Here is a 25,553-nt window from a genome sequence, read left to right as displayed (position 1 = left end):
CATCCCATTTTCTTCTTTTCTCTTTATTTTTTTCCATATTCTGCTTCATTATTTAGCTTTTATCTTCCTCTTTTTTTCTTTTACTCTATTATTTTACTATTCAATATTTTTTTCTAATTTCTATTTGTTTTCTACTTTGTTCTTTTTCTTCTAATCTTTCATTATTTTGCTTTCAATACCTACTTTTTTTCCTTTACTTTTTCATTTTCACCATCCTCATCATTGTCTATCTTTAACCATATCTTTATTTCCTTTTTTCCTTTTATCCTGCTATGTCCGTTTCCTTATTGTCCTTCTTTCCTTACCAACAATCTTTCAATTTCTTCCCTTTAGTTTTGTTTTTCTACCATACTCATCATTTATATTTTCAACCATTTTCTTCCCATATAATTTTCTCTCACTTTTTTCCTTCTTTTTTCCTGCCTCATCCTCGTCCGTGTCTATTTTTAACATCCTATTCTCATTTTTCCTTTATTCACTACTTCATCCTCTCTGCATCTCGCGGTTCTCATTAACTGTACGTCTTATTCTTCTTTCCTTTTTGCCTATTCTATCTTCTATTCATTTTTCAACCTCTCTTTCTCATTTCTCCTTAATTATCTACTTCATCCTCTAAGCATCTTCTAACCTCGATTTCTCATTTCCTTTTCCCTATTTTACTGTACCTCTTTTTTCCTTTCCTTTTTGCTTATTCTCTCCTCTATTCATTTTTCAAACTCTCTTTCTCATTTCTCCTTTATTATCTACTTCATCCTCTAAGCATCTTTTAACCTCGATTTCTCATTTCCTTTTCCCTATTTTATGTTCCTCCTTATTACCTCCCATTATTTCCTCTTTACTCTTTAGCGTCCTCATCAATTAATATTTTCAACCTTTTTTTCTAATTTCCCTTTTCTCCTTTATCCTCTGTTACTTAGGTATTACATTCTTCTTTATTTTCCTTACTCTGAATTATTATTACTCCCATAATTTTCTATTTTCAATCACTCTTTTTTTTATCCCCTTTCCTCTTTACTCTTTAGCGTCCTCATCAATCAATATTTTCAACATTTTTTCTCATTTCCCCTTTTTTCCTTTATCTTCTTTTACTTAGCTATTATATTCTTCTTTCTTTTCCTAATTCTGAATTCTTATTACTCTCATAATTTTCTATTTCTAATCACTCTTCTTTTATTCCTTTTTTCCCTACTTTATTATCTATGCATTTTTCAACCTCTTTTACTCAATTCTCCTTTATCCCCTACTTCATCCTCTCTACCTCGCGCGGTTCTCATTATCCCGCGCCGCTATGGACTCGGTAAACAAACTGTACAATATGCTCATCATCGCACAGTGTATCCATTCTGTCCTCCCTCCCATACACTCCCATATTTCGCCGCGCCCTTTACTAACGCTATCGACACATGCATTATCAAGCTCACCATCACCGCCGCGCGCTCACCGCCACCTCACTATCACTTGTCATACGCTACACACACACGCACACACACACACACACACACACACAGAACGTACTTATCCGCTGATTGTCAATACCTAAACACACACACACACACACACACACACACACACACACACACAAGCTTGTCTCACCCGATATTAATAACTTGCAATTTAAAACACACACACACACACACACACACACACACACACACACACACACACACACACACACACACACACACACACACACACGTTCAGCCTTGTTGCTTTTTTTTTCATCACATACATTAACCTTTTTTTTTTTCGGTGTGTGTGTGTGTGTGTGCGTGTGTGTGTGTGTGTTTCTCTCTCGATACAAAATATATATCCGTTGCCTTTCGTGAATTTAGATCGTGGCTGCTTTAAGAGATTTATAACACGCACGCACTCATTATGAAGGCAGTTTTTTTGCATAATTTATGAATATTGCGTGTACTGTGCGGGCGGGTGTTTTTTTATTTTTTATTCCACACACCGGGTAACCAATCAATGCACGATCGTAAACACCGCTAGAGTGCGTTAACATCGATCCTCTGGGCGATAAACACACACACACAAACACACACACAAAAAAAAACACTATCTATATTTTTTTTCTATTAATTATCTCTCTTTCACTGACACACCCATTCACTCAATAACCCTCACACCCACCCACCCACCCACACACACACACACACACACATGCATATAGATGACACTCAACACATCCATCACCTTCGTTTTGTTTGTTTGCATTGTCTGTTTGTCTTTGGGACTAAAACACACAAACACACACACAAACACACACACAAACACTATCTATCAATCTCCGTCTATCAATTTTATAACCTATCTATCACACAACAAACACACACACACACACACACACACACACACACACACACACACACACACACACACACACACACACACGAGGAAGGGAGGAAAGAAAGACATATTTTTCCTCTAAATAATATTAATTCTGTCGCCTCAAGAGCTTCGTGAAGAGGAGGGAAGAAAAACGAGAGGAAGAGGAGGAGGAGAAGGAGGAGGAGGAGGAGAAGTAAGAGGCGTTGGGAAGTGGGAGGTAAACTGGAGGAAAAAAGAGGGAAGGAGGAAAAAAAAGTCAGAAAAAGTGTAGGAACAGGAGGAGGAATAGGAGAAGGAAGAGGTGGAAGAGGAGAGAGAGGAGAAGGAAGAGAAGGAAGTGGAGGAGGAAGAGGAGGAGGAGGAAGGAGGTGAACTAGAGGAAGGAGGAGGAAAGGAGGAAAAAAAAACTTATCATGAAAAGTGTAAGAAGAGGAGGAACAGGAAAGGGGAGAGAGAAGATATAAAAATGGAGGAACACAAAAGAAACACAAAGGAAACAGCAGACCCAATGGTCAACTACACTAACAATCTATTCAAAAGTGGAAGATGAAGGACAGCACCCATCCCTCCAGCCAAAGCTGGCAGGAAAAAGGAAAAAGAACCATGCAGCATGGAAAAACTGCATGGAAATTATGTAGGAAAGAGGAAAGAACTACCGTTACTGCTACCACTAACCGGGCGATAAAAACGGACAAGGACACCAGTATTCGAAAAAAAATTAACGTTATTACGACAATGAGTAACATCTTGGTTGCTGGTTGGATTCAAAATATTTGTCTAATCTATTCTCGAAGGCCGTAACTGTTGTACTATCAACGACATCACAGGGTAGAGAGTTCCAAACATTAACGACTCGATTGAAGAAGTGTTTGGCTTCGTGCGACGATAATCTTTTACCACTTATCTTCAAATTGTGATTTCTTCTTGTTCTATTTGATCGATCAATTGTAAAGTAACCTTCCGCATTAATATCACTGAATCCTTTAAACATTTTAAACACTTCTATTAGACCGCCTCACATTCTTCGTTTTGATAGGCTGAATAAATTTACTTCTTTAAGCCTTTGTTCATAAGATAAATTTCTCAAACTAGGAATCATTTTTGTTACTCTCCGTTGAACCCGTTCTAACTTTTCTATGTCTTTTCTGTAATAGGGAGACCAAAACTGTACACAGTACTCTAGACGGGGTCGAACCAGCTAATTATACAGCTTTAATATTACTTTTTTCCGATTTATTATTAAAGACTCGTCCGATGAAGCCAACCAATTTGTTTACGATTTTAACTACCTCTGAACAATGCTGACCGGGCTTTAAATCGCTTGATATAGTGATTCCAAGATCCTTTACTTACTGCAGAAAATTGTTGGCTATTCATTACATACTGTACGCGATTGTTATTGTTTCCGATGTGTAACACTTTACATTTGTCAACGTTAAATTTAATTTGCCATTGATTGGCCCAACGTGCAAGTCGATCTAGATCTGATTGTAATGCTTCTTCGTCGAGAGTCGTAGTTACCTTACTAGCGATTTTTGTGTCATCAGCAAATTTTGATATTTTACAAGTGAGCCCATCATCGATATCATTCATTCATTACTTTCATCAACGCCTGCTCCTAGAAGCTCCCACCAGGGGATGGCCACGGCAGAAGAGCTTCGAACTTTCTCTATCCAGACACTCCCTCCTTGCCTGCTCAAAGTTTCTCAAAGATCTGTCCCGCCTCTCCCTAACGTACTCTTGCACCCTATCCCTCCATTTCACTGGAGGTCGTCCTCTAGCATTCCCGCCCTCTATCTCACTCACATACACCCTTCTGGTCATCTTACTCTCCTCCATTCGCTCCATGTGGCCAAACCACTTTAAAGTCTGTCGCTTCACGTCTTCCACCACTCCACACTTCTTCCCTTCACCCCTGTGACACATTCCTAAATGCTCGTACACACTTTCATTACTCATTCCATCCATTCTACTCACACCACAAGCACTCCTCAAATAACTCATTTCCACTATCTGCACTCTAGACCTCTGACTTTCATTCCAGGCCCACGTTTCACTTGCATATGTGAGGATTGGTACTATTATTGTATTTCTCAAATTCCTCTTTACCTCCATGCTCACACTTCTGCCATTCATGATTCGTCCCAAAGACCCTACCACCCTTCTTCCTTGCAATATCCTTTCTCTTATCTCTCCCTTCGTACCACCATGCTTACACATAACTGATCCAAGGTACTTAATCTCATTGACCTCCTCCATTTCTTCACCATTCAGAATTATTTTGCATTCTTTTTCACATTCAATTCCCACTCTATATGGGCATACAAAATCTACAACCTCACTTCTACTCCGCTCACAAACCATCACTTTACTTTTGTTGACATTTACTTTCAGCTTTCTCCTATTACAGACACTATCAAAAACACTGACCAAATTTTGTAGGTCACTTTCATTTTCAGCAATGAGCACCGTGTCATCAGCAAACAGTATCGAATTCAGTACCCACTTCCTTCCCTCATCAAACATTCTTACTCCAACTTCTCCAACTTTGCCCTTCATTTCTCTAATAACACCATCCATACAAATATTGAATAACCATGGTGACATGACGCACCCTTGTCTTAAGCCCACTTTTATCTCAAAATGTTCACCTGTTTCTCCAGTAATTTTGACACATGCAGATGCATCCTCATAGCAGGACTTTTTGCACTAAGCAGTTTTCCTCCCACACCATAAATCTTTAAAACATCCCACAGTGCATTCCAATCGACTCTTGTCAAAAGCTTTTTCCAAATCCATGAAGGCACCGTATAGTTTCTTTCCTTTTGCTATTATTTTTTCTACTACCATCCTGAAGGCAAATATCTGATCCACACATCCCCTTCCCTTCCTGAAGCCTCCTTGTTCTTCACTGATTTTCTCTTCTGTAAGTCTTTGCACCCTCTCTGTTATGACTTTTCCATATACCTTTCCAGGTATACTCAGGAGACTTATACCTCTATAGCTCCCACATTCCCCTCTCCTGCCCTTCCCCTTGTAAACTAGGACAATGATGGCTTTCGTCCAGTCTGCTGGCACCCCCCCCCCTCCCATACTTCACATATCTTGACCATCCATTTCACAACTTTATCTCCTCCACACTTCAACATTTCTGCTGTGATTCCATCAATTCCTGTTGCCTTTCCATTTTTTAATCTTTTTATTGCCTGATTTACTTCTTCATATGTTATACTTCTTTCTTTATATGCTCCTCCTCTACCTCTACTCAAAACTGCTGCTGGACGTCCATCCTCAAAATTCATTAAGTTTTTGAAATATTCTCTCCATCTCTCTTTCACAGCTTCCCCGTCTTTCAACATCTTGCCATTCTCATCCATAACTTCATTTATTTTACTTCAGGAGATATTTTCTGCATTTCTTTCGTTTTTTGCTTCTTTCCAATATGATTTCCTGTTCCTTTTATATTTTTCACTTAAGTCTTTTTCCAAAGTCTTCATCAACTCTCTTCTTACTTTCTTTTATTGCTTGTTTTAATTTCATTGTGCATTCTCTATATTTCTTTTTCCTTTCCCTTTTTACTTGCTCAGCCACATTTCTTTCTTGAGTTTTCTTAAAAAGTTCCCTTTTCTCTTTCACTATCCTCCTTATCTCTTCTGTCCACCAAGAATTTCCTTTTCTTTTTCCATCTCTCACCACTTTCATCCCGAACACTTTTTTTGTTGTAGTTACCATTATTTCTTTAAATATTCCAAAACCTTTTTCAATATTTGTATTATCTTTTACACTTTCCTATTTTTCACTTAAGGCCTCTGCCATTTCACGGTTATACTCATCTTTTATTTATTTTTCCTGTAACTTTTCTATCTTCAGTATTTCCGTTTTTAATTCACCGTTCTTTTCAAACATCCACTTTTCTTCCAGCTTTAACTTTGTCAGCACTGCAAGATGGTCAGATCCATCGAACATTCCTCTTACGACCTTCGCGTCACAAATTTCTTTTCTAAGCCTAAACGTTTACTACGGAAGCCATGTTGCGAATTATTTATTATATTATTTTGTTCGAAGAATTTCACCATATTGTCGCGAATGATAGTCTCCATTAACTTACAAACAATCGATGTCAGGCTAATTGGTCGATAGTTTCCTGGATGAGACTTGTCCCCCTTTTTGAAAATTGGTGTGACATTTGCTAGTTTCCAATCCGACGGAACTTTTCTAGCTGTTAAAGATTTATTGAACATGATGGAGAGCTGTTTACAAATTTGATGTTTGGTTTCTTTTTAAAATTCTAGGGGTAATTTTGTCTGGACCAGGAGCTTTGCTTACTTTAATCTTTTCAATTGTGCGTAAAATATCACTTGCTACGATGAGCACGCCATTTAAAATCTTTTCGGTCCTTCTAACCTCCGGCGGATGAGGTGATAAACAATCTTCGTCGGTAAATACGGATGCGAAAAAGTTATTTAGGATTGTAGCCATTTCATTTTCATCGTTCGTATGGTCACCATTTTCATTAGCAAGCGGTCCGATACTACAAGTGAGTGACTTTTTATTATTTACATAGCTAAAATATTCTTTAGGATTAGATTTACTTGATTACGTTATATATTCTTCAAGATTTTTCTTGCTTCGTTTTATTAATTTCTTGGTTTTGCGGCGAATTCTGTCCAACTCTAGTTTGTCAACCTCGCTCTGAGTTGATATGTATCTACTGTATACGCACTTTTTAAGAGATAGGCTATTTTGAATTTCGTTATTCCACCATTTAGGTTTCATCTTAAAAGTTGAACGTTTTTTACGATAAGGTACGCATATGCTTATAGCATTGTTCAATATTATGGTGAAGGCCTCCCACGATTTATCAATATCTGTTTCCAAAGAAATTTCAGTCCAGTCAGAATTATTTAGAATTGATCGGAGTCTTGCAAAATTCACTCTCTGATAATCAGGCATCTTTTCTTTACTAGGATTTACTTTACTTTCTTTCATCTTGATGCTGAATGTGATTATTCGGTGGTCGCTAGAACTAAAAATTGGACCAATATTTACTTCGTTAACTAGATCACCTGTCGTTGAAAAGATAAGGTCAAATATATTATTTTCCCGAGTCGGTTCTTGAACGTGTTGATGTAAATCACTTTCTAATAAATTTGTGTACAGGGCGAGCCCTGTATGAGAGTTCAACGGTTCGCCCCTTCTTTTCCCTGGCAAGTTAAAGTCCCCCCCACTTACTGCCTCGCAAGTGCTATTTGTTTCTAATATTAATTCACTTAATGCGTGCTCGATATCAAGAGTGGCGGTCATTAGATGAGTCCAACAACATTTTACGAGACTTATTTTTAATTTCCATGAAGACCGTGTCCACATTGGTCATAATATCTGTTTTCACGGATACTGGATGGAGAGAGTTCTGGATATATAAGATAACGCCTCCACCCTGTCTGTTCTCTCTTTCATGACTAAAAATCGTATAACCCGGTAATCTCTATTCCGCAATGAAATCTCTATTTGAAGTGTCTATCCAAGATTATGTGACTCCGATGATGTGATAATGATTTGTAGCTGCGAGTGCTTCTAAGTCTTCAAATTTGATACGAAGGCTACGAACGTTTATATAGCAAGCTTTAATGTGATTCGAGTCGGGGGTTGCGCGGGTTGAGTGCTCCCTTACGGTGTAGCTGCTGGTGCGCCTTCGCGTTTCTTTGGTTTTCGAAGAGCCACTTGGTCACAGAGTAGCGTCCCGAAACGGGCTGCTCCAGATGGAGGAGGAGGAGGAGGAGGAGGAGAAATAGGAGTGAAAAAAGGAAATAAGTAATGGATTTGGAAAGAGGAAAAAAACTACGGAGGGGAAGACAAGAAAAAAAAAGAATAAAATAAACAAATAAGAACACAAGGGTAAGTTAGAGGAAGGTAAAAAGTAAAAAAAGAAAGACAGGGAAAGAAAGAAAAATATGAGAAAAAGGAGATAAACAGAGGAAGCTAAAACGGGGAAAATGACAAAGGAGAAGAAGAATAAAAGAGAGAAAAAAGACAGGACAGAGGAGGAAACAGAGAATAAAAGGAGATTAATACAGCAAGCTAAAAAAAAAGACAAAGAAAAATAAGAAAAAAAGAGAATAATTAAAGGCAGGAAAGATAAAAAAGAAGGAAAACAAGGCAAGGTGAGGGAAGAAACAGGTAAAATCCTGCTAATTATAACCAGGTGTGCCAAAGGTAAAAAAAAAAGACAAAGGAAAGTAAAACGGCGCAAAAAAAAGTTAAAAAGAGGCGAATTGGCAAGTGTGTGAAGTAGATTATAGGATGTATAAATAAAATCCCACACTGGCAGACGATAGAGTTAGGTTAGAGTTATAGTTATAGAGTTATAGGACATCACAAACAGCACAGGAGGGAGTCAAAATAATACGGAGACGCGCTCCGAGGCTATACTCACCGACATCTGAGCCTGGCGTCCGTGGTGGTCTGTGTGGAGGGCGTGGTGGGGGCGGGAGTGGCCGGGCAGCGCGTGCAGGTGGTTGAGCGTCCAGGTGATGTTCGCGGGTGGGTGGGAGGGCCCGACCTCGCACCGCGCCACAACGATGTCACCCGGCCGGACCCGATGCACCCCCCGCCCCCCCATCGCGCCCCCGCCCCCGTCCCCACCCACCATCCCAGGCCCCCGCACTGCCCCCACCACCTCGGGCCCCCACGCGGGAACATCTGCAAGGGAGAGAAACGAGTGTGGTAAGGTAAGGGGTAAGGTAGGGTAGGATAAGGTAAGGCAAGAATAGGTAAGGTAAGGTAATGTAGGGAAGGGGGTTGAGATAGAATAAGGTTAGTGAAAGGTATGGTAAGGTAAGGTAAGGTTAAGGTAAGGTAAGGTAAGGTAAGGTAAGGTAAGGTAAGGTTAGGTAAGGTAAGGTAAGGTAAGGTAAGGTAAGGTAAGGAGAGGAAGGGAACTGAAGTATGACAAGGTAAGGTAAGTGTAAGGTAAGGCAAAATAAGTAAGAGTAAGGTAAGGTAAGGTAAGAAAAAAGGTAAGGTAAGGTAAGTGAAAGGTAAGGTAAGGCAAGTAAGGTAAGGTTAGGTAAGGTAAGGTAAGGAGAGGAAGGAGATTGAAGTAAGACAAGGTAAGGTAAGGCAAGTAAGGTTAGGTAAGGTAAGGTAAGGTAAGGTAAGGAGAGGAAGGAGATTGAAGTAAGACAAGGTAAGGTAAGACAAGTAAGGTTAGGTAAGGTTAAGTAAGGTAAGGTAAGGAGAGGAAGGAGATTGAAGTAAGACAAGGTAAGGTAAGGCAAGTAAGGTTAGGTAAGGTAAGGTAAGGTAAGGAGAGGAAGGAGATTGAAGTAAGACAAGGTAAGGTAAGGCAAGTAAGGTTAGGTAAGGTAAGGTAAGGTAAGGTAAGGAGAGGAAGGAGATTGAATTAAGACAAGGTAAGGTAAGGCAAGTAAGGTTAGGTAAGGTTAGGTAAGGTAGGGTAAGGAGAGGAAGGAGATTGAAGTAAGACAAGGTAAGGTAAGGCAAGTAAGGTTAGGTAACGTTAGGTAAGGTAAGGTAAGGAGAGGAAGGAGATTGAAGTAAGACAAGGTAAGGTAAGGCAAAATAAGTAAGAGTAAGGCAAGGTAAGAAGTAATATAAGGTAAGACAAGGAAGCGATTTAGCAAAGATGAAAATGACCGTAAGTTGTTAACAGAAGTAATTATTTAGTTTTTTTTGTGTTATGTTCTTCCTTTTCATCATCGTCTTTGTATTCCTCTCATCTCTTTCTTTCTTTCTTTCTTCCTGTCTTTGTGTTAAGTTCTTCTTCTTCCTCATCGGATTTGTATTCCTTTCTTTCTTTCTTTCGTTCTTTCTTTCTTTCTTTCTTTTTCTATCTCTCATTCTCTTTCTTTCACTTCTCACCCTTCTCACTTCTCTTTCCTTTATCCATGTTTCTTTTCCTACTTCTCTCTTTCTTTCTTTATTTATTCCTTCCTTTCTTTCTTTCTTTCTTTTTTTATCTCTCATTCTCTTTCTTTCACTTCTCACCCTTCTCACTTCTCTTTCCTTTACCCATGTTTCTCTTCCTACTTCTCTCTTTCTTTCTTTATTCCTTCCTTTCTTTCTTCCTTTCTTCCTCTCTCTCTATCATTCCCTTCCTTCCACTTCTGGTTACCCTTCTCATCTCGTCTCTTTCCTTTAATCACGTTTCTCCTCTTCCTTTCTTCCATCTCTCTCTCTCTCTCTCTCTCTCTCTCTCTCTCTCTCTCTCTCTCTCTCTCTCTCTCTCTCTCTCTCTCTCTCTCTCTCTCTCTCTGTTTGTCTTTCCTTCTGTTTATCCTTTCCATCAGTTTCTCTCTCCTCTTTCTCCTTTTCTTATTCACTTTCTCTCCTTCGCCTCTCCATCGTTTCCTCTCCCTAAAATCATTCTCCCTTTTTATCTCTTCTCCCTCTCTCCCTCTCTTCTACAAAGCAAACAACCCTCAGTGGAGAATCCTGTTTGTGTGAGATTGTTTGTCTGTTTTGTTTATGTAACTTTACTCTCTCTCTCTCTCTCTCTCTCTCTCTCTCTCTCTCTCTCTCTCTCTCTCTCTCTCTCTCTCTCTCTCAACGTCAGGTAGGTATGCACTAAAAGACAGTCATTCGATTTCTTTCACTACCTGAGTTGAAGAGAAAGATCACCTAGTCTGTATGCAAATTCTCTCTCTCTCTCTCTCTCTCTCTCTCTCTCTCTCTCTCTCTCTCTCTCTCTCTCTCTCTCTCTCTCTCTCTCTCTCTCTCTGTACTATCTATTTATTATCTATCTATCTATCTATCTATCTGTCCCCCTATTTATCAAACTCTCTATTTATCCATCTGTCTTTCTCTCTCTCTATATCTATCTTTGTCTATCTATTTATCTACCTATATAATTTATCTACAAACATCACCTTTTACCCTTAATATCATCTTATCTCACGCACATGTACCTCTATCAATATCTATCTCTATCAGTATCTATCTATCTATCTATATCTATCTATCTCGCAGTACTCACCCACCACCGTCATGTTCTCAGCCTTGTCGTCTGTCTCGAAGTAAGGCTTGTCGCTCATCACCTCACATCGGAACATCCCGGAGGCCGCCCGCGTGAGTCCGGTCAGTCGCACGGCGCCCTTCGAACTGGCCTCCTCCTGCTCCGTGGTCAGCGTAGTCGTCAGGAGAAGAAGGAAATAGGAGAAATATGAGTGATTAATTTAATGAAAGAAATTATATCCCAAACCTAACCAAGCAAAGCCAAAACAACAACAAGAAAAACTAACAAGGTAAGGTAAGGTAATGACAGGAAGGGGGTTGAGGTAAGGCAAGGTAAGTGGAAGGTAAGGTAAGGTAAGGTAAGGAGAGGAAGGGGGTTCAGGTGAGGCAAGGTAAGTGAAAGGTAAGGTAAGGTAAGGTAAGGTTAGGTAAGGAGAGGGGGGGAATTGAGGTAAGACAAGGTAAGTGTAAGGTAAGGTAAGGTAAGGTAAGGAGAGGGATGGGATTGAGGTTAGACAAGGTAAGTGTAAGGTAAGGTAAGGTAAGGTAAGGTAAGGTGAGGAGAGGGAGGGAGTTGAGGTAATATAAGGTAAGTGGAAGGTAACCCAGCCCAACCCATTACCTTCGCCATCCTTTTCACCACCCCCATCACCACCCCATCACTTTCGAGAACCCAAAACAACAACACAAACTAACAATAATCTAGTCAAATCCATCACCCTCCCCATCCCCATAATCATCACCACCCCTTCACCACCCCATCATCCCCTTCCCATCACCCTCATTTCACTACCCCATTGCTATTCCCATCACATCACCATCCAATACCCAATCAACACCCCATCCCCATCAACCCCATCCCATCCCATCAGCTCCCATCATCTTTCCCATCTTCATCCCATCACTCAATCACCCTCACTTCACTACCCCATTACTATTCCCATCACATCACCATCCCCTTCTCTATCAACACCCCATCCCTTCCCATTCCAGCCTCCGATACCCTACTCCCCTGTCCACCCAGCAGTGAATGGGTACCAGGTATTAATCGGGGGTTGTGTCCCGTCTCCTGGGGTCTGTTTCCTTCTCCTATAATTCCTTCCCCTTCTGTCTCTCTCCGGCATATGACCACAGATGTTGCGCCGACTAAACGAAACTTTCCAACTTTTTCCCATCCCAGCCCATCACTCACATCGACATGGACGTGGGGAATGTCGTACACCCTCACTTGGGGTTGTCGCTTGGGGATGTACTCGTAGAACTGATTGACGTCTCTGTACCACTTCAGGGAATACAGGGACTCGCGCCGCTCCTTACTCTGCTCGTAGTTACAGACCAGCTGCACCGACGACCCCGAGACGACCACCCGGGGCACGAGGACCCCTGAGAGTCTTAAGCCACGACCTGCACCACGGCATGACGGCAGGGAGGAGTGTAGGAGTCGTAGGCGTTGCAGGAGTCACCGCCGCAGGAGTCGCCCCAGCCGGAAATTGCGTGGAAAAGAAGTGATGGAATATTATTAGGCGGACGTGTTGGTGTTGTTTATGACTGTGTGTGTGGGGGTTGGGGGGGAGGAGGGGCTCGTGTGTGTGTGTGGGGGGGGGGGGGAAGGGGGGGCTCGTGTGTGTGTGTGTGTGTGTGTGTGTGTGTGTGTGTGTGTGTGTGTGTGTGTGTGTGTGTGTGTGTGTGTGTTTTGTAGTAGTAGTAGTAGTAGTAGTAGTGGAAGAAGAAGAAGAAAAAGAAGGAGAAGAAGAATTAGAAGAAGAACAAGAACAAGAAGAACAAGAAGATGAAGAAGTGTAAAACTTATCAATACAACAAAGTAACTGCAAATAAACAAACAACAACAACAACAACAACAACAACAACAACAACAACAACAACAGTACCCCTTTGCAGGACTCCTTACCCCGGGCGGCCAGCAGGAGCAGTAGGAGGAGCAGCAGGAGGCCCAGGGGGGAGGAGGGGCCTTGTGGGGACCTCATGGCTGCTGGGGGGAGGGCGTCCAACTCCCTCACGACGCCACCTGAAGGGAAGGACCACGCTGTCTTTACTCCTACTCCATCACTCCTTTACTCCTCTTCTCTCACTCCTTTACTTCTACTCCGTCACTCCTTTACTCCTTCTCTTCCTCTCCTTTACTTCTACTCCGTAACTACTTTACTCCGTCATTCCTTTACTCCTCCTTTCTCATTCCTTTACTCCTACTCCGTCACTCCTTTACTCCTACTCCGTCACTCCTTTACTCCTCCTCCGTCACTCCTTTACTTCTACTTCGTCACTCCCTTACTCCATTACTCCTTTACTTCTCCTCTTCCACTCCTTTACTTCTACTCCGTCACTCCCTTACTCCATTACTCCTTTACTTCTCCTCTTCCACTCCTTTACTTCTATTCCGTCACTCCCTTACTCCTACTCCACCACTCTCTTACTCCTCCTCTCTCACTCCTTTACTTCTACTCCGTCACTCCTTTACTCCTACTCCACCACTCTCTTACTCCTCCTCTCTCACTCCTTTACTTCTACTCCGTCACTCCTTTACTCCTACTCTCTCACTCCTTTACTTCTACTCCGTCACTCCTTTACTCCTACTCTCTCACTCCTTTACTTCTACTCCGTCACTCCTTTGCTCCTCCTCCGTCACTCCTTTACTCCTACTCCGTCACTCCTTTACTCCTACTCTCTCACTCCTTTACTCCTACTCCGTCACTCCTTTACTCCTACTCCGTCACTCCTTTACTCCTACTCCGTCACTCCTTTACTCCTACTCCGTCACTCCTTTACTCCTCCTCCACCGCTCTCTCACTCCTTTATTTCTACTCCGTCACTCCTTTACTCCTCCTCTCTCACTCCTTTACTCCTCCTCCACCACTCTCTTACTCCTCCTCTCTCACTCCTTTACTCCTACTCCAAATTCCTACTCCACCACTCTCTTACACCCACTCTCTCACTCTTGCTCTCCTACTCCCGACTCCGTAATGCCGTCACTCACTCCGATTTCCCTACTCCCTCACTCCTACTCCTTACCCCTTACTCCCACATTCCGTCACTTATTCCTACAAAATAGCAATAAATTTAGGATGGAAAGCGATTCCTGTTTTGTTAGTTTAATACAATCTCACCTGAAAAAAGTTGTTTGGTGTTAATGAGGCGTATGTAACTTTATTTTCCTTACAATATAAGGGATAAAATAACACTAAATTAGGGAAATCAGGACAACAATAGATGATATAAGACCCAAAACCAGACAAACTCGGCGACAATAGGAGAAAGAGGGAAGAAAGAGGAAGGAAGAATCAAGAACTAAGCCGCAGATAAGGAAAAAAGAGGAAAATGAGAAGAAAATACCAAAACAAAACCGAAGCGAGAGAAAGGAAGAGAAGAGACAGAGGAGGATAATACAGTAATAACTAAGGAATAGGAGATATAGATTGAATAGGACAAGAAAGGCGAAAATACATGAAAAAAGACAACAAAATATGACCACGAGGCGATAAGACAATGAAAAAAAGACTGCAAAATATGAGCACAAGGTGATAAAACAATGAAAAAAAGAGCGCAAGGCGATAAAACAATTAAAAAAAGAGCGCAAGGCGATAAAACAATGAAAAAAAAGAGCACAAGGCGATAAAACAATGAAAAAAAGAGCACAAGGCGATAAAACAAAGAAAAAAAAGAGCACAAGGCGATAAAACAATGAAAAAAAGAGCACAAGGCGATAAAACAATGAAAAAAAAGAGCGCAAGGCGATAAAACAATGAAAAAAAAGAGCGCAAGGCGATAAAACAATGAAAAAAAGAGCACAAGGCGATAAAACAATGAAAAAAAGAGCACAAGACGATAAAACAATGAAAAAAAGAGCACAAGGCGATAAAACAATGAAAAAAAGAGCACAAGGCGATAAAACAATGAAAAAAAGAGCACAAGGCGATAAAACAATGAAAAAAAGAGCACAAGGCGATAAAACAATGAAAAAAAGAGCACAAGGCGATAAAACAATGAAAAAAGGCAACAAAATATGAGCACAAGGCGATAAGACAATGAAACAGAAACAACAAAATATGGCGATAAGACAATGAAAAAAGACAACAAAATATGGCGATAAGACAATGAAAAAAGACAACGAAATCTGAGCACAAGGCGATAAGACAATGAAAGAATAACACTTGGCGATGACAGACGATACCAGAACACAGAATCAGTAGACCGGTTTGGCGATAATAAGAAGAGAATATATAAGACGATAACATAAGCGATAAAAGGACACACGGAAAGCGCTACAGATGAAATAACACGTAAAATCTAATCCGTCTTAAGCCACTCGCGTCAAGCCGAAGTCAGCTCTCACGCCTACGAGCGGCCGGGCACGATACGGCTCACTCAGAAACACGAAAATAAAAGAGAAAAAATGGTTAATGTGAAGGTTAAAGTTTTATGCCAGACAGTGCGTGTGTGTGTGTGTGTGTGTGAGAGAGAGAGAGAGAGAGAGAGAGAGAGAGAGAGAGAGAGAGAGAGAGAGAGAGAGAGAGAGAGAGAGAGAGAGAGAGAGAGAGAGAGAGAGAGAGAGAGAGAACAAAACAAAACACAGAAACAGGAACTAACAGAAAATCAAAAAGCCAAATAAACAAACACAGACAGACAAACAAGCAAAGGACAGACAACCAGACAGGCGGACAGACAATGACAGACAAAGAGGTTAGCCGGTCAGCCAGTCAGACAAACACATACATAAACAGACATCCTAGTTAACAGAAAGACAGAAACGGATACAAAACAGACAAGAAAACGGAAACAGACAGACAGATATATAAACAAGATATAGACAATCAGACAAATAGACAGACAGACACAGACATTGACAGACAAAAGTTAAGGTAGTCAAAAAAAGCATAAAAGCAGACGGACCAGTGAACAGAGACAGAAAAGGATACAGAACAGGCAGAAACAGACAAAGGGCAGATAGACAGACAGACAAACATTGATAGACAAACGGTAAACCAGACAAAAAAAAAAAGTCGGCCCATTTAACAAAGAGTCAAATACGGATACAGACACAAAAACAGATACAAACAGACAGACAGACAGACAATGAAAGACAAAAGATTAACCAGACACATAAAAACAGATAAAAAACAGACAGCTCAATTAACAAAAAGACAGAAACAGATACAGACAGACAGACAGACAGACACAGACAGAGGCATAGAGAGGGTGACTCAGCTAGACTAAAGTGAAGTCAAAGAGATTAATGAGACAGGTCAGAGAGCGAGGAGGAAAAGGAGGAGGAGGAGGAGGAGGAGGAAGAGATTTAAACTAATGACGAATGTATTTAATTGTATTATGAGTCTAACAGCTTCCAATTTAGAGCAGCAAATAAAACATAAAAGAAAATGACAGGATTATAATGACCTTCGTTTTTAGCATCGAAGCGCATCAACATACATACATACATACATACATACATACATACAGACAGACAGACAGACAGACAGAGAGACAAACATGCAGACAAAAGACAAGTATACACATAGACAGAGAGGCAAACACAGACAGAGTTGCATATATAGACAGACAGACGGGCAAATAGACAGACAGAAACAGAGAAAAAAAAGCAAACACACATTTACATACATACATACATACATACATATAAACAGACAGACAGACAGACACAGACAGACAGACAGACCCCCCCCCCCCCCCCAACACACACACACGAGGCTCATGCAAACCAGATTTACATGGAAAAAGGAAAACAAATCCATCAATTCTGGATTTGTCTCTTATGGGAGGAGCAAAAATAAATATAGAAAGAAATGAATGAATAAATAAATAAATAAATAAGTAAAAAGATAAGAAAAAACATGAGTAAAAATAAACAGAGAAGAAAAAAATATTTTTGTCTGTCATGCATTTTTATTATTATTATTATTATTATTATTATTATTATTATTATTATTATTATTATTATTATTATTATTATTATTATTATTATTATTATTATTAGTAGTAGTAGTAGTAGTAGTAGTAGCAGTAGTTATAAAAGTAGTATTAGTATTTGGAGTAGTAGTGGTAGTAGTAGTAGTGGTGTTAGTAGCAATAGTAGTAGTAGTAGTAGTAGTAGTAGTAGTAGTAGAAGTAGAAGTAGAAGTTGAAGTAGTAGCAGTAGTAGTAGTAGTAGTAGTAGTAGAAGTAGTAGTAGTAGTAGTAGTAGTAGTAGTAGTAGTAGTCATATATTCAAACAAGCTAAAAAAAATTGTAATTACCGTCAAAACAACGACTATTGCGATAAATTTTGACGAAACACAATGAAGAACAACAACAACAAAATCCATACAGAGAAAAAAAAAAGACAAAGAATCGCCGCCATATAGACGCGATGAAATATTTTGCAGCATCAGCGGAAAATGAGAAAATGAGAGAAAAAAGAGAAAAAAAAGTGAGCGGCATATACCATTTTTGAAACACTAGCAGGTGGCAGGATGTCGTACATGGACCCATTAGTGCTGCTCTTACCTTTATTCTCTCTCTCGCTCTCTCTCTCTCTCTCTCTCTCTCTCTCTCTCTCTCTCTGTGTGTGTGTGTGTGTGTGTGTGTGTCATTTATTTTGCCTCGAACTCCTTTTACTTAACTAAATTTGAGGCTTATGAAAGATTGAAAACGTGGAAGAGAGAGAAATGCATAATGATAATAAATATAGGAGGAGGAGGAGGAGGAGAAGGAGGGGGAGGAGATGGAGGAGGAGGAGGAGGAGGAGAAAAAAGGGTGGACGAGGATTTGTGGAATTAAGAAGATAAAAGGATGATGAACGGGAAAATGACGAAGACAAAGACGAAGATTTTATTGTGAAGGAGAGGGAAAAAAAAGCAACGACGGGGAAAATTAGTTTGAAGAAGGAAATAAAAGGAAAAAAAGGAAATACACACGACCAATAATAGCAAAAGAAAACAAGATTAACAACACAAATAAACACATGCAATAGAAAGTTAAGAAAGCTAAATAAAATAAAAACGAAAGAGGAAAAGAAAGAATAAGGCAGTGAGAAAGATATAAAGTGAGCTACAGACATTAGGAAAATTGCATTAACGAAGTGAAAAATCTCGTAATGAAAACCACGGAGTTCAGGGGATCGAACCCGGCCCTTTTGAGTAGAGGTCAGGGCAGCATACCGACCGCACCACCGATGAGCTAAAAGGTTGCAAATCTGGAGGAAGAAGAGCTTGTAAAGAGAATGGAGTAGAATGAGAAAAAGAGGGAAATTATCAAAATGAGGAGGAAGAAGAAGAAGAAAAGAGTAGTGAGAGGAGGGGCAGGAAAAGAGAGAGTCAAGGGCGTTTCACTCATACTTGTTAACCACACGTTGTCCCGTACAGCAGAGCGGGATAATGAAGCGGCGGCGGAAGGGTGTGTGATGGAGGCGCGTCGTGGATCACACCGCCGCGCCGCCTGACTCATTCCCTCTAATCACCTCACCTGCCGAGGACACTTTGGCACTCTACTTAATTAACGGACTTACGAACGCACACCCGCCGGCCTACCTCCCCATGTGCATACTTGCATATGTACGCATACATTTGGGGAGGCGGTGACTGAGTGGTTAGCGTGCGGGTCTCGTGTTCGCCGTGTTCTGGACGATGCGGGTTCAAATCTGCCGCTAGCATCGGGGATTTTCAGTCACCACCCATTGGCCTAATACTACCTACATGCTGTCCTGAAGATCACTTATCATCCCGGACTCTAGAGGAACTGTCCAAGCGAATCAAGAATGAACTCCGGGGGGCAGCATGAGCCAAGAATAGATGGTGCCACTATAAACACTTGCCTGCGCCATGACGGGCTTGGGCAGACCACCAGGCCCCCGAAGGAAGCCTACCGGCGCTATAGGCCAGAACGGAAAAAAAAAACAATAAAAAACATACATATATTCATGCAAAACGTACATTATGAATAGACACACACACACACACACACACACACACACAGATATACACAAAGACACACATACATACAAACATACATACATATAATTAAACCCATCCATTCTTGTTTATCCAGCACGTAAAATACATACACACACATACACGCACGCACACACATCGTTAGTTCACTAATATATGTTTATTCATCGTCCGTTCCATTTTCATAATTCAGCGCACGTGTTTGCAAGTCATTACGATCTCTGAAAATATTTGCCGATTTGTTAGTCTGAAAAAACACACACACGCAAACACGGCTGGACGATCTTGATTGTTTTGCGATATTGACATGGAGCACTTAACCCCCCCCCCTCATATAGGAAACAGTCAGCCCCCCGCCCCCCCAAAAAATAGAGAAAAACAAAGAAACAAATCATAATAATAAGGAAAATAGCAAACACAACTGGACTTTCCTGATAGTTTTGGGATATTGACATGGAATACATAACCCCCCCCTCTTTATATTGAAAAAACTTAGCCACCGCAAAAGAATATACATAGAAAAAAAGCAAAACATAAACTAGACATTGGACACTCTAACGAACTGCCAAACACCCTCTGGTCGGAGTACTCAAAATGTGAAAAAATGAAATTAAGTCTTGGGCGAAGTCCTGCCCTGTTTCATCTCTCAAAACTCGCGCCAGTTTTATTTGTGACCTCGGTGACCTTGACCTTTGACCTTTGACCTTGAAAATCAAACTTGTCCTCTGTGGGGCCATTAATATTCTACCTATGAAGTTTCAACATCCTAGCTGTAATGGTTCAAAAGTTATCGCGTTACAGAAAAAAAAAATTTACACGACTGAAAACAATACCTTCCGCAAAATTCTTTTGCGGGCGGTAAAAAGGAAAATAATCACACAAACACAACTAGATTTCCTTGACTGTTTTGCGATATAGACATGGAACACTTAACCCCACCTTCCCTGATATAGAAAACACTTAGCCAACCGCCTCAATATATATATATATATATATATATATATATATATATATATATATATATATATATATATATATATATATATATATATATATATATATATATATATAAAGAGGAAAATAATCACACAAACGCAACATGAGCTTTCTTGACTTTTGCGACATTGACATGAACATTTCTACCCCAAAATCTATAGAACACTTAACTTCCAGCTCCCTCAAAGTATACAGAAAAATAACAAAGATGCATTTTGGAACTACAACAAAATATTAAGAAAAATAACCACGTAAACACAACGGGATTTTCTTGATTTTTTGCGATATTTACAGAGAGCACTTGACCATACCCACTGAAAAGAGAAAAAAATATAGAGAACACTTTGCGCCCCCCAAAATATAGTACACAACCCACAAAAAAAGTTTACAAGAAAAAAACAAAGAAAAGTATTGGAATCCCAACGAAATATAAATGAAAAAAAAATGATCTTACAGCATGAGTGAAGAATAATTATAAACTCACAACCTGGCATCTACACGCGTCCACACACACACAAACAAACGAATGAATGAATAAATGAATAAATAAAGAGATGAATAAATGTTTTTTTTCGAGGTATAACTTTCAGCTTCGGGGGAAAGTCAAACACTGAAGCATTAACTCTATTAAAATGCACTATTATACACACACACACACACACACACACACACACACACACACACACACACACACACACACAAGAGACCACGACATACTCACTTAAACCTATTCACGCACACATGAGAGTAAATCTTCATTATCTCACACACACACACACACACACACACACACACACACACACACACACACACACACACACACACACACACGCAGAGGGGGAGGTGTTGTTAATAAGTTTGATTGAGATGCCCTTGACTCCCTTTCTTCTCTCCTTCCTCTCACTACCTCTTTCCTCCTCCTCCTCCTCCTCCTCCTGCTGCTTATTTTTCTTCATCTGTTTCTTCTTCGTTTGCTTCTTTTTTATCTCATTCATTTTTCTTAATCTTCTCTTCTCTATTCTCTTCATCCTTACTTCTTTTCTTCCTCCCAATTTACATTTTCTCTCTCTTTCTTATTTCCTTTTCTCTTCCTCTTGTCTTTCCTTTCTTCCTTCTTTCTATACATTATCCCTTTCCTCTTATTTGCTTTCTTTCTTTCTGTTCATCATCTTATATTTTTTCTCCCTCATTCATGTTGCTATATATATTTTTTTCATTCTTTCTTCTTCCCTTTTCTTCTTCCTCCCTTCTTCCTTCCCCTTCCCCTTTTTCTCCTAATCCTTCTCCCCTCTTTCTTCTATCCCTTCACAATCTCTCTTCTTGTTTCTTCCTTTATTCTCCTCCTAATCTCCCTTTCCTCCCCCTTCTTTCGTCTGTCTGTCTGTCTGTAGGTGGGTCGGTCGGTCCGTCGGTCTCTCTCTCTCTCTCTCTCTCTCTCTCTCTCTCTCTCTCTCTCTTATTCCATTCTTCCTCACCCTCTCCCTTCTTTCCTCTTCCTCCTCTTTCCCCTTACCCAGAATTCTCCTTTATTATTCTCCCAAACTATCCACCCTCTCTCCTCTTCATCTCATTCTCTCCTCTTCCTCCTGCCAGCTTCCATCTCCTCTCATGACCTCACTGCCTCCAATTATCTCCTCTCTCTCTCTGTCTGTCTTCATCTGTCTGCCCGTCCATTCATCTTTACTCCTCACGTCCTTCTTCTCTCTCCTTGAGCGTTTATCGTATTTTATTTTCTTCGTCTTCCCTCTCTCTCGTCTATGACTCAATCGATCGTTCTTGCCAATATTAATTTACTGACGTTTCTCTGCTGTTTCTTTTTATTTGAGTTATTGTTCATCTGTCTTACCCTGCCCTAAATCTTCTTCCTCTTCCTCCACCTCCTTTTCCTTTTCCTTCTCCTCCTCCTCCTCCTCCTCCTCCTTGGGTGTATCTATTTCCTTATATGTATGGTTAATTTTAACTATGCTAATATTTTAAACACATGCCTTTTTATGTATATTTGCATGCTTTTTTTGTCTTCCTCTCATTTCTTCTCTCCTTCTTCCTCCTCCTCCTTCTGTTCTGTCTTTTCGTCTTGCGTTTATCTATTTTCTTATATGTAACATTAATTCTGATTTTAATAATATTTTAAACACTTTCAGGACTTTTATATATATATATATATATATATATATATATATATATATATATATATATATATATATAGTCTTATGCTTTTCTTTCTCCCTCTCTCTCCTTCTCTCCATCTTCTTTCTCCTCCTCCTCCTCTTTACGCTTATCTAATCTATTGTATATATTCTTAATTCTGACTATACTAATAATTTAAGTACTTTCAAGACTCCTTCTCTCTCTCCTTCTCTCCATCTTCTTTCTCCTCCACCTCCTCCACCTCCTCCTCTTTACGTCTATCTAATCTATTGTATATATTCTTAATTCTGACTATACTAATATTTTAAGCACTTTCAAGACTTTTTTATATACTTTTATGCTTTACCTTAATTTCAATGCCACCGGAACAGAAAAAAACGTGTGGATATATATTTACGTTTTATCAAGGGTCTGTAATTCGAGTCGCTTCTATTAATATAAAAAAAAAGTGAATGATTATTGTGTTTTCCTGATGAGGGATTGATAACCGACATGAAAGTTAGATTTTATTCGTTCATTTACTCGGTGCATCAGGGCTTGACTTTCCTATATAATCCCACCGCTGCCACCATTGTATATTTTGTTTTCATTTTTTTTTCGTTTACTCATGAATTGAATTTGACTATCTCTTTTGACCATTCATTCTTCTCTGTTTATCTCTATTGTTTTCTCTCTCTTTCTGTTTATTCTTCTTTCTGTTTACTGTCTTGTCTGTTTACGTTTCTCTTCTGTTTACCACTCATCTCATCTATGTTTACTTTTTTTCTGTTTACTGCCTTATTTACTGATCTCTTCTCTGTTTTTTTCTGCTCACTCTTCTTTCTGTTCACTATCTTCTGTTTACGCATCTGATCTGTTTATTCTCTTCTGTTTACTCTTCACTGTTTGCTCATCCCTCCTCAGTTTAATCATCTCATCTCTGTCTACCAATCAAACCACATACCTCATACCATATACCACATACACAAACATACACTCAAACAAGCCAACATACGTCCCCGCATACACAAACACACACAAACAATCCTACATACACAAACATACACACAAAGAATTCCACACATATATACGTCCCCACATACACAAACACACACAAACAATCGTACGTACACAAACATACACATAAACAAGCCAACATACGTCCCCACATACACAAACACACACAAACAATCCTACATACACAAACATACACACAAAGAATCCCACACATATATACGTCCCCACATACACAAACATACAGACAAACATTCTGATATACACTTCATTTCCATCCCAATTATAGTGACGGGCGTGGTCCATACAGCGAAGCCTCCGTGTATGTATATAGACGTGTGTACCCACTACCTTGCGTTATATTGTGTGGAAGCCTTGGTATATACACACACACACACACACACACCGGCTAATCTTTCCCGTCCCATCTGCATCGGTATTACACACACACACACACACACACACACACACACACACACACACACACACACACAGACCTCTCTCTCTCTCTCTCTCTCTCTCTCTCTCTCCGTCCCCAGCATCCTCAACTTTCTTCCTCCAAATATATAAACACATGCCGTTTCTATCCTACACACACACACACACACACACACACACACACACACACACACTCCCCTGTTATCCTCTGAGAGCGGCGGGGAAAACAGCAACAACAGGAGCAACAGACAAAAGGATGCAGGAAAACAGGGAACAAAACAACGGTAAACAACAAACGAGAGAGAGAGAGAGAGAGAGAGAGAGAGAGAGAGAGAGAGAGAGAGAGAGAGAGAGAGAGAGAGAGAGAGAGAGAGAGAGAGAGAGATGGGACAAAGAGGGGAGGGCGAGGGGGGGGGGAAGGGGAGGTAGGCAGGGGTAACCCAACGTGTCTATACCTGTCTGTTTATTTGTGTGCGTCCGTCGGTGTTTCAAGTCATTCCAAAACTTTGCACGCGGCGCCGAAACACACTAAAGCCGAGTTTAATTTCCACCCAAAACACCAAATCATCCACGATATTCCCTGAGGCGTTATTCCAACCGCACCAAAACACAAACACCCCCTACACCCACACCCACCAACAGCCGCACACACACACACACACACACACACACACACTAACACGCTAGAGCAGGGGTTCCCAAGCTTTTCGTAGCACGACCCCATTCAGCACTTTCAACTGTTCAGTGCGACCCCAAGTGTGTGTGTGTGTGTGTGTGTGTATATATATATATATATATATATATATATATATATACATATATACCTATATATATATATATATATATATATATATATATATATATCCCAAGTGTTTATGTTTATTTCTACATTTACAGGACTATTGTGAATTTTTGGTCTAGGAATGATGGATTAATTGAGTGTTTCCGTTTCTTGGTGGAAGTTTCAGATGGTGTCTTTAAAAACTCTCCATAATGGCTGGCCGCTGGAAAAGGAATTGTACTCGTATTACTAAATATATTTCAATTAATGTTATTAATCAGCAATGTAAATAAAGTATTTTCAAGAGTAACGCAACATCATCACTTCTCTTCCCGATGTGATGCCTCCTTTGCTGCGCAATACGTATCACAGCATTGCACCATCTTGCCACATTAACAAGGGCCGCTTTCAGTCATGTTGTTTGTTTTGATTGTTACCAATGGCGGCGATCGCCGCTATAGTATTTCCACTCAAAACTAGCCGATGGGGTAGTGGCGGCTGCGGGGTTAGCCTAGTTACGCATCCTTACCACACACTCTCAACACCTCGCGCTTCCTCTGCAGCCGCCACTACCCCATAGGCCAGTTTCACGTGGAAAACTATAGCGTCGATCGCGACCATTGGTAACGATCAAAACAAGCAAAGTGACTGTGAAAGCGGCCCTTGTAAGACACCACATAAAATTGCGGGGGTGGAAACACAATTGAGTGCTCTCACTCAAGCACAGAGGTTGATTTGTTATGTGAATTTAATTTCATCAGTTATCAAAAACCATGGAAGTGAGGATTCTTTTGCATATATACCAAAGTTCTACGGGTGCTGACGATAATGATGATGTGAAATTTTTGGAATAAATTAGTAAATAGGGAGATAAAACGAAATTTAGATTCCGCGAATTTCACGAGATGTAATAAGAGCGGGGAGGGTAGTAA

General features: G+C 40.2%; 1 protein-coding gene across 1 annotated transcript in view; it reads right to left on the bottom strand.

The window, feature by feature from the left end:
- Nucleotides 1-25,553, bottom strand: part of LOC127000212 (uncharacterized) — a 69,014-nt gene that overhangs the window by 20,366 nt on the left and 23,095 nt on the right. The window contains exons 2-5 of the mRNA XM_050863629.1: nucleotides 13,217-13,333; nucleotides 12,500-12,711; nucleotides 11,330-11,465; nucleotides 8,768-9,033 (exon numbers count right to left, since the gene is read on the bottom strand). Of these exons, the coding sequence (XP_050719586.1) occupies nucleotides 8,768-9,033; nucleotides 11,330-11,465; nucleotides 12,500-12,711; nucleotides 13,217-13,292 (690 nt within the window). The 5' untranslated portion in view covers nucleotides 13,293-13,333. The remainder of the gene's footprint in view (nucleotides 1-8,767; nucleotides 9,034-11,329; nucleotides 11,466-12,499; nucleotides 12,712-13,216; nucleotides 13,334-25,553) is intronic.

This window comes from Eriocheir sinensis, chromosome 18, assembly GCF_024679095.1.
Source record: "Eriocheir sinensis breed Jianghai 21 chromosome 18, ASM2467909v1, whole genome shotgun sequence".
Taxonomy (NCBI): Eukaryota; Metazoa; Arthropoda; class Malacostraca; order Decapoda; family Varunidae; genus Eriocheir; species Eriocheir sinensis.
This window is presented reverse-complemented; position numbering and strand designations above follow the sequence as displayed.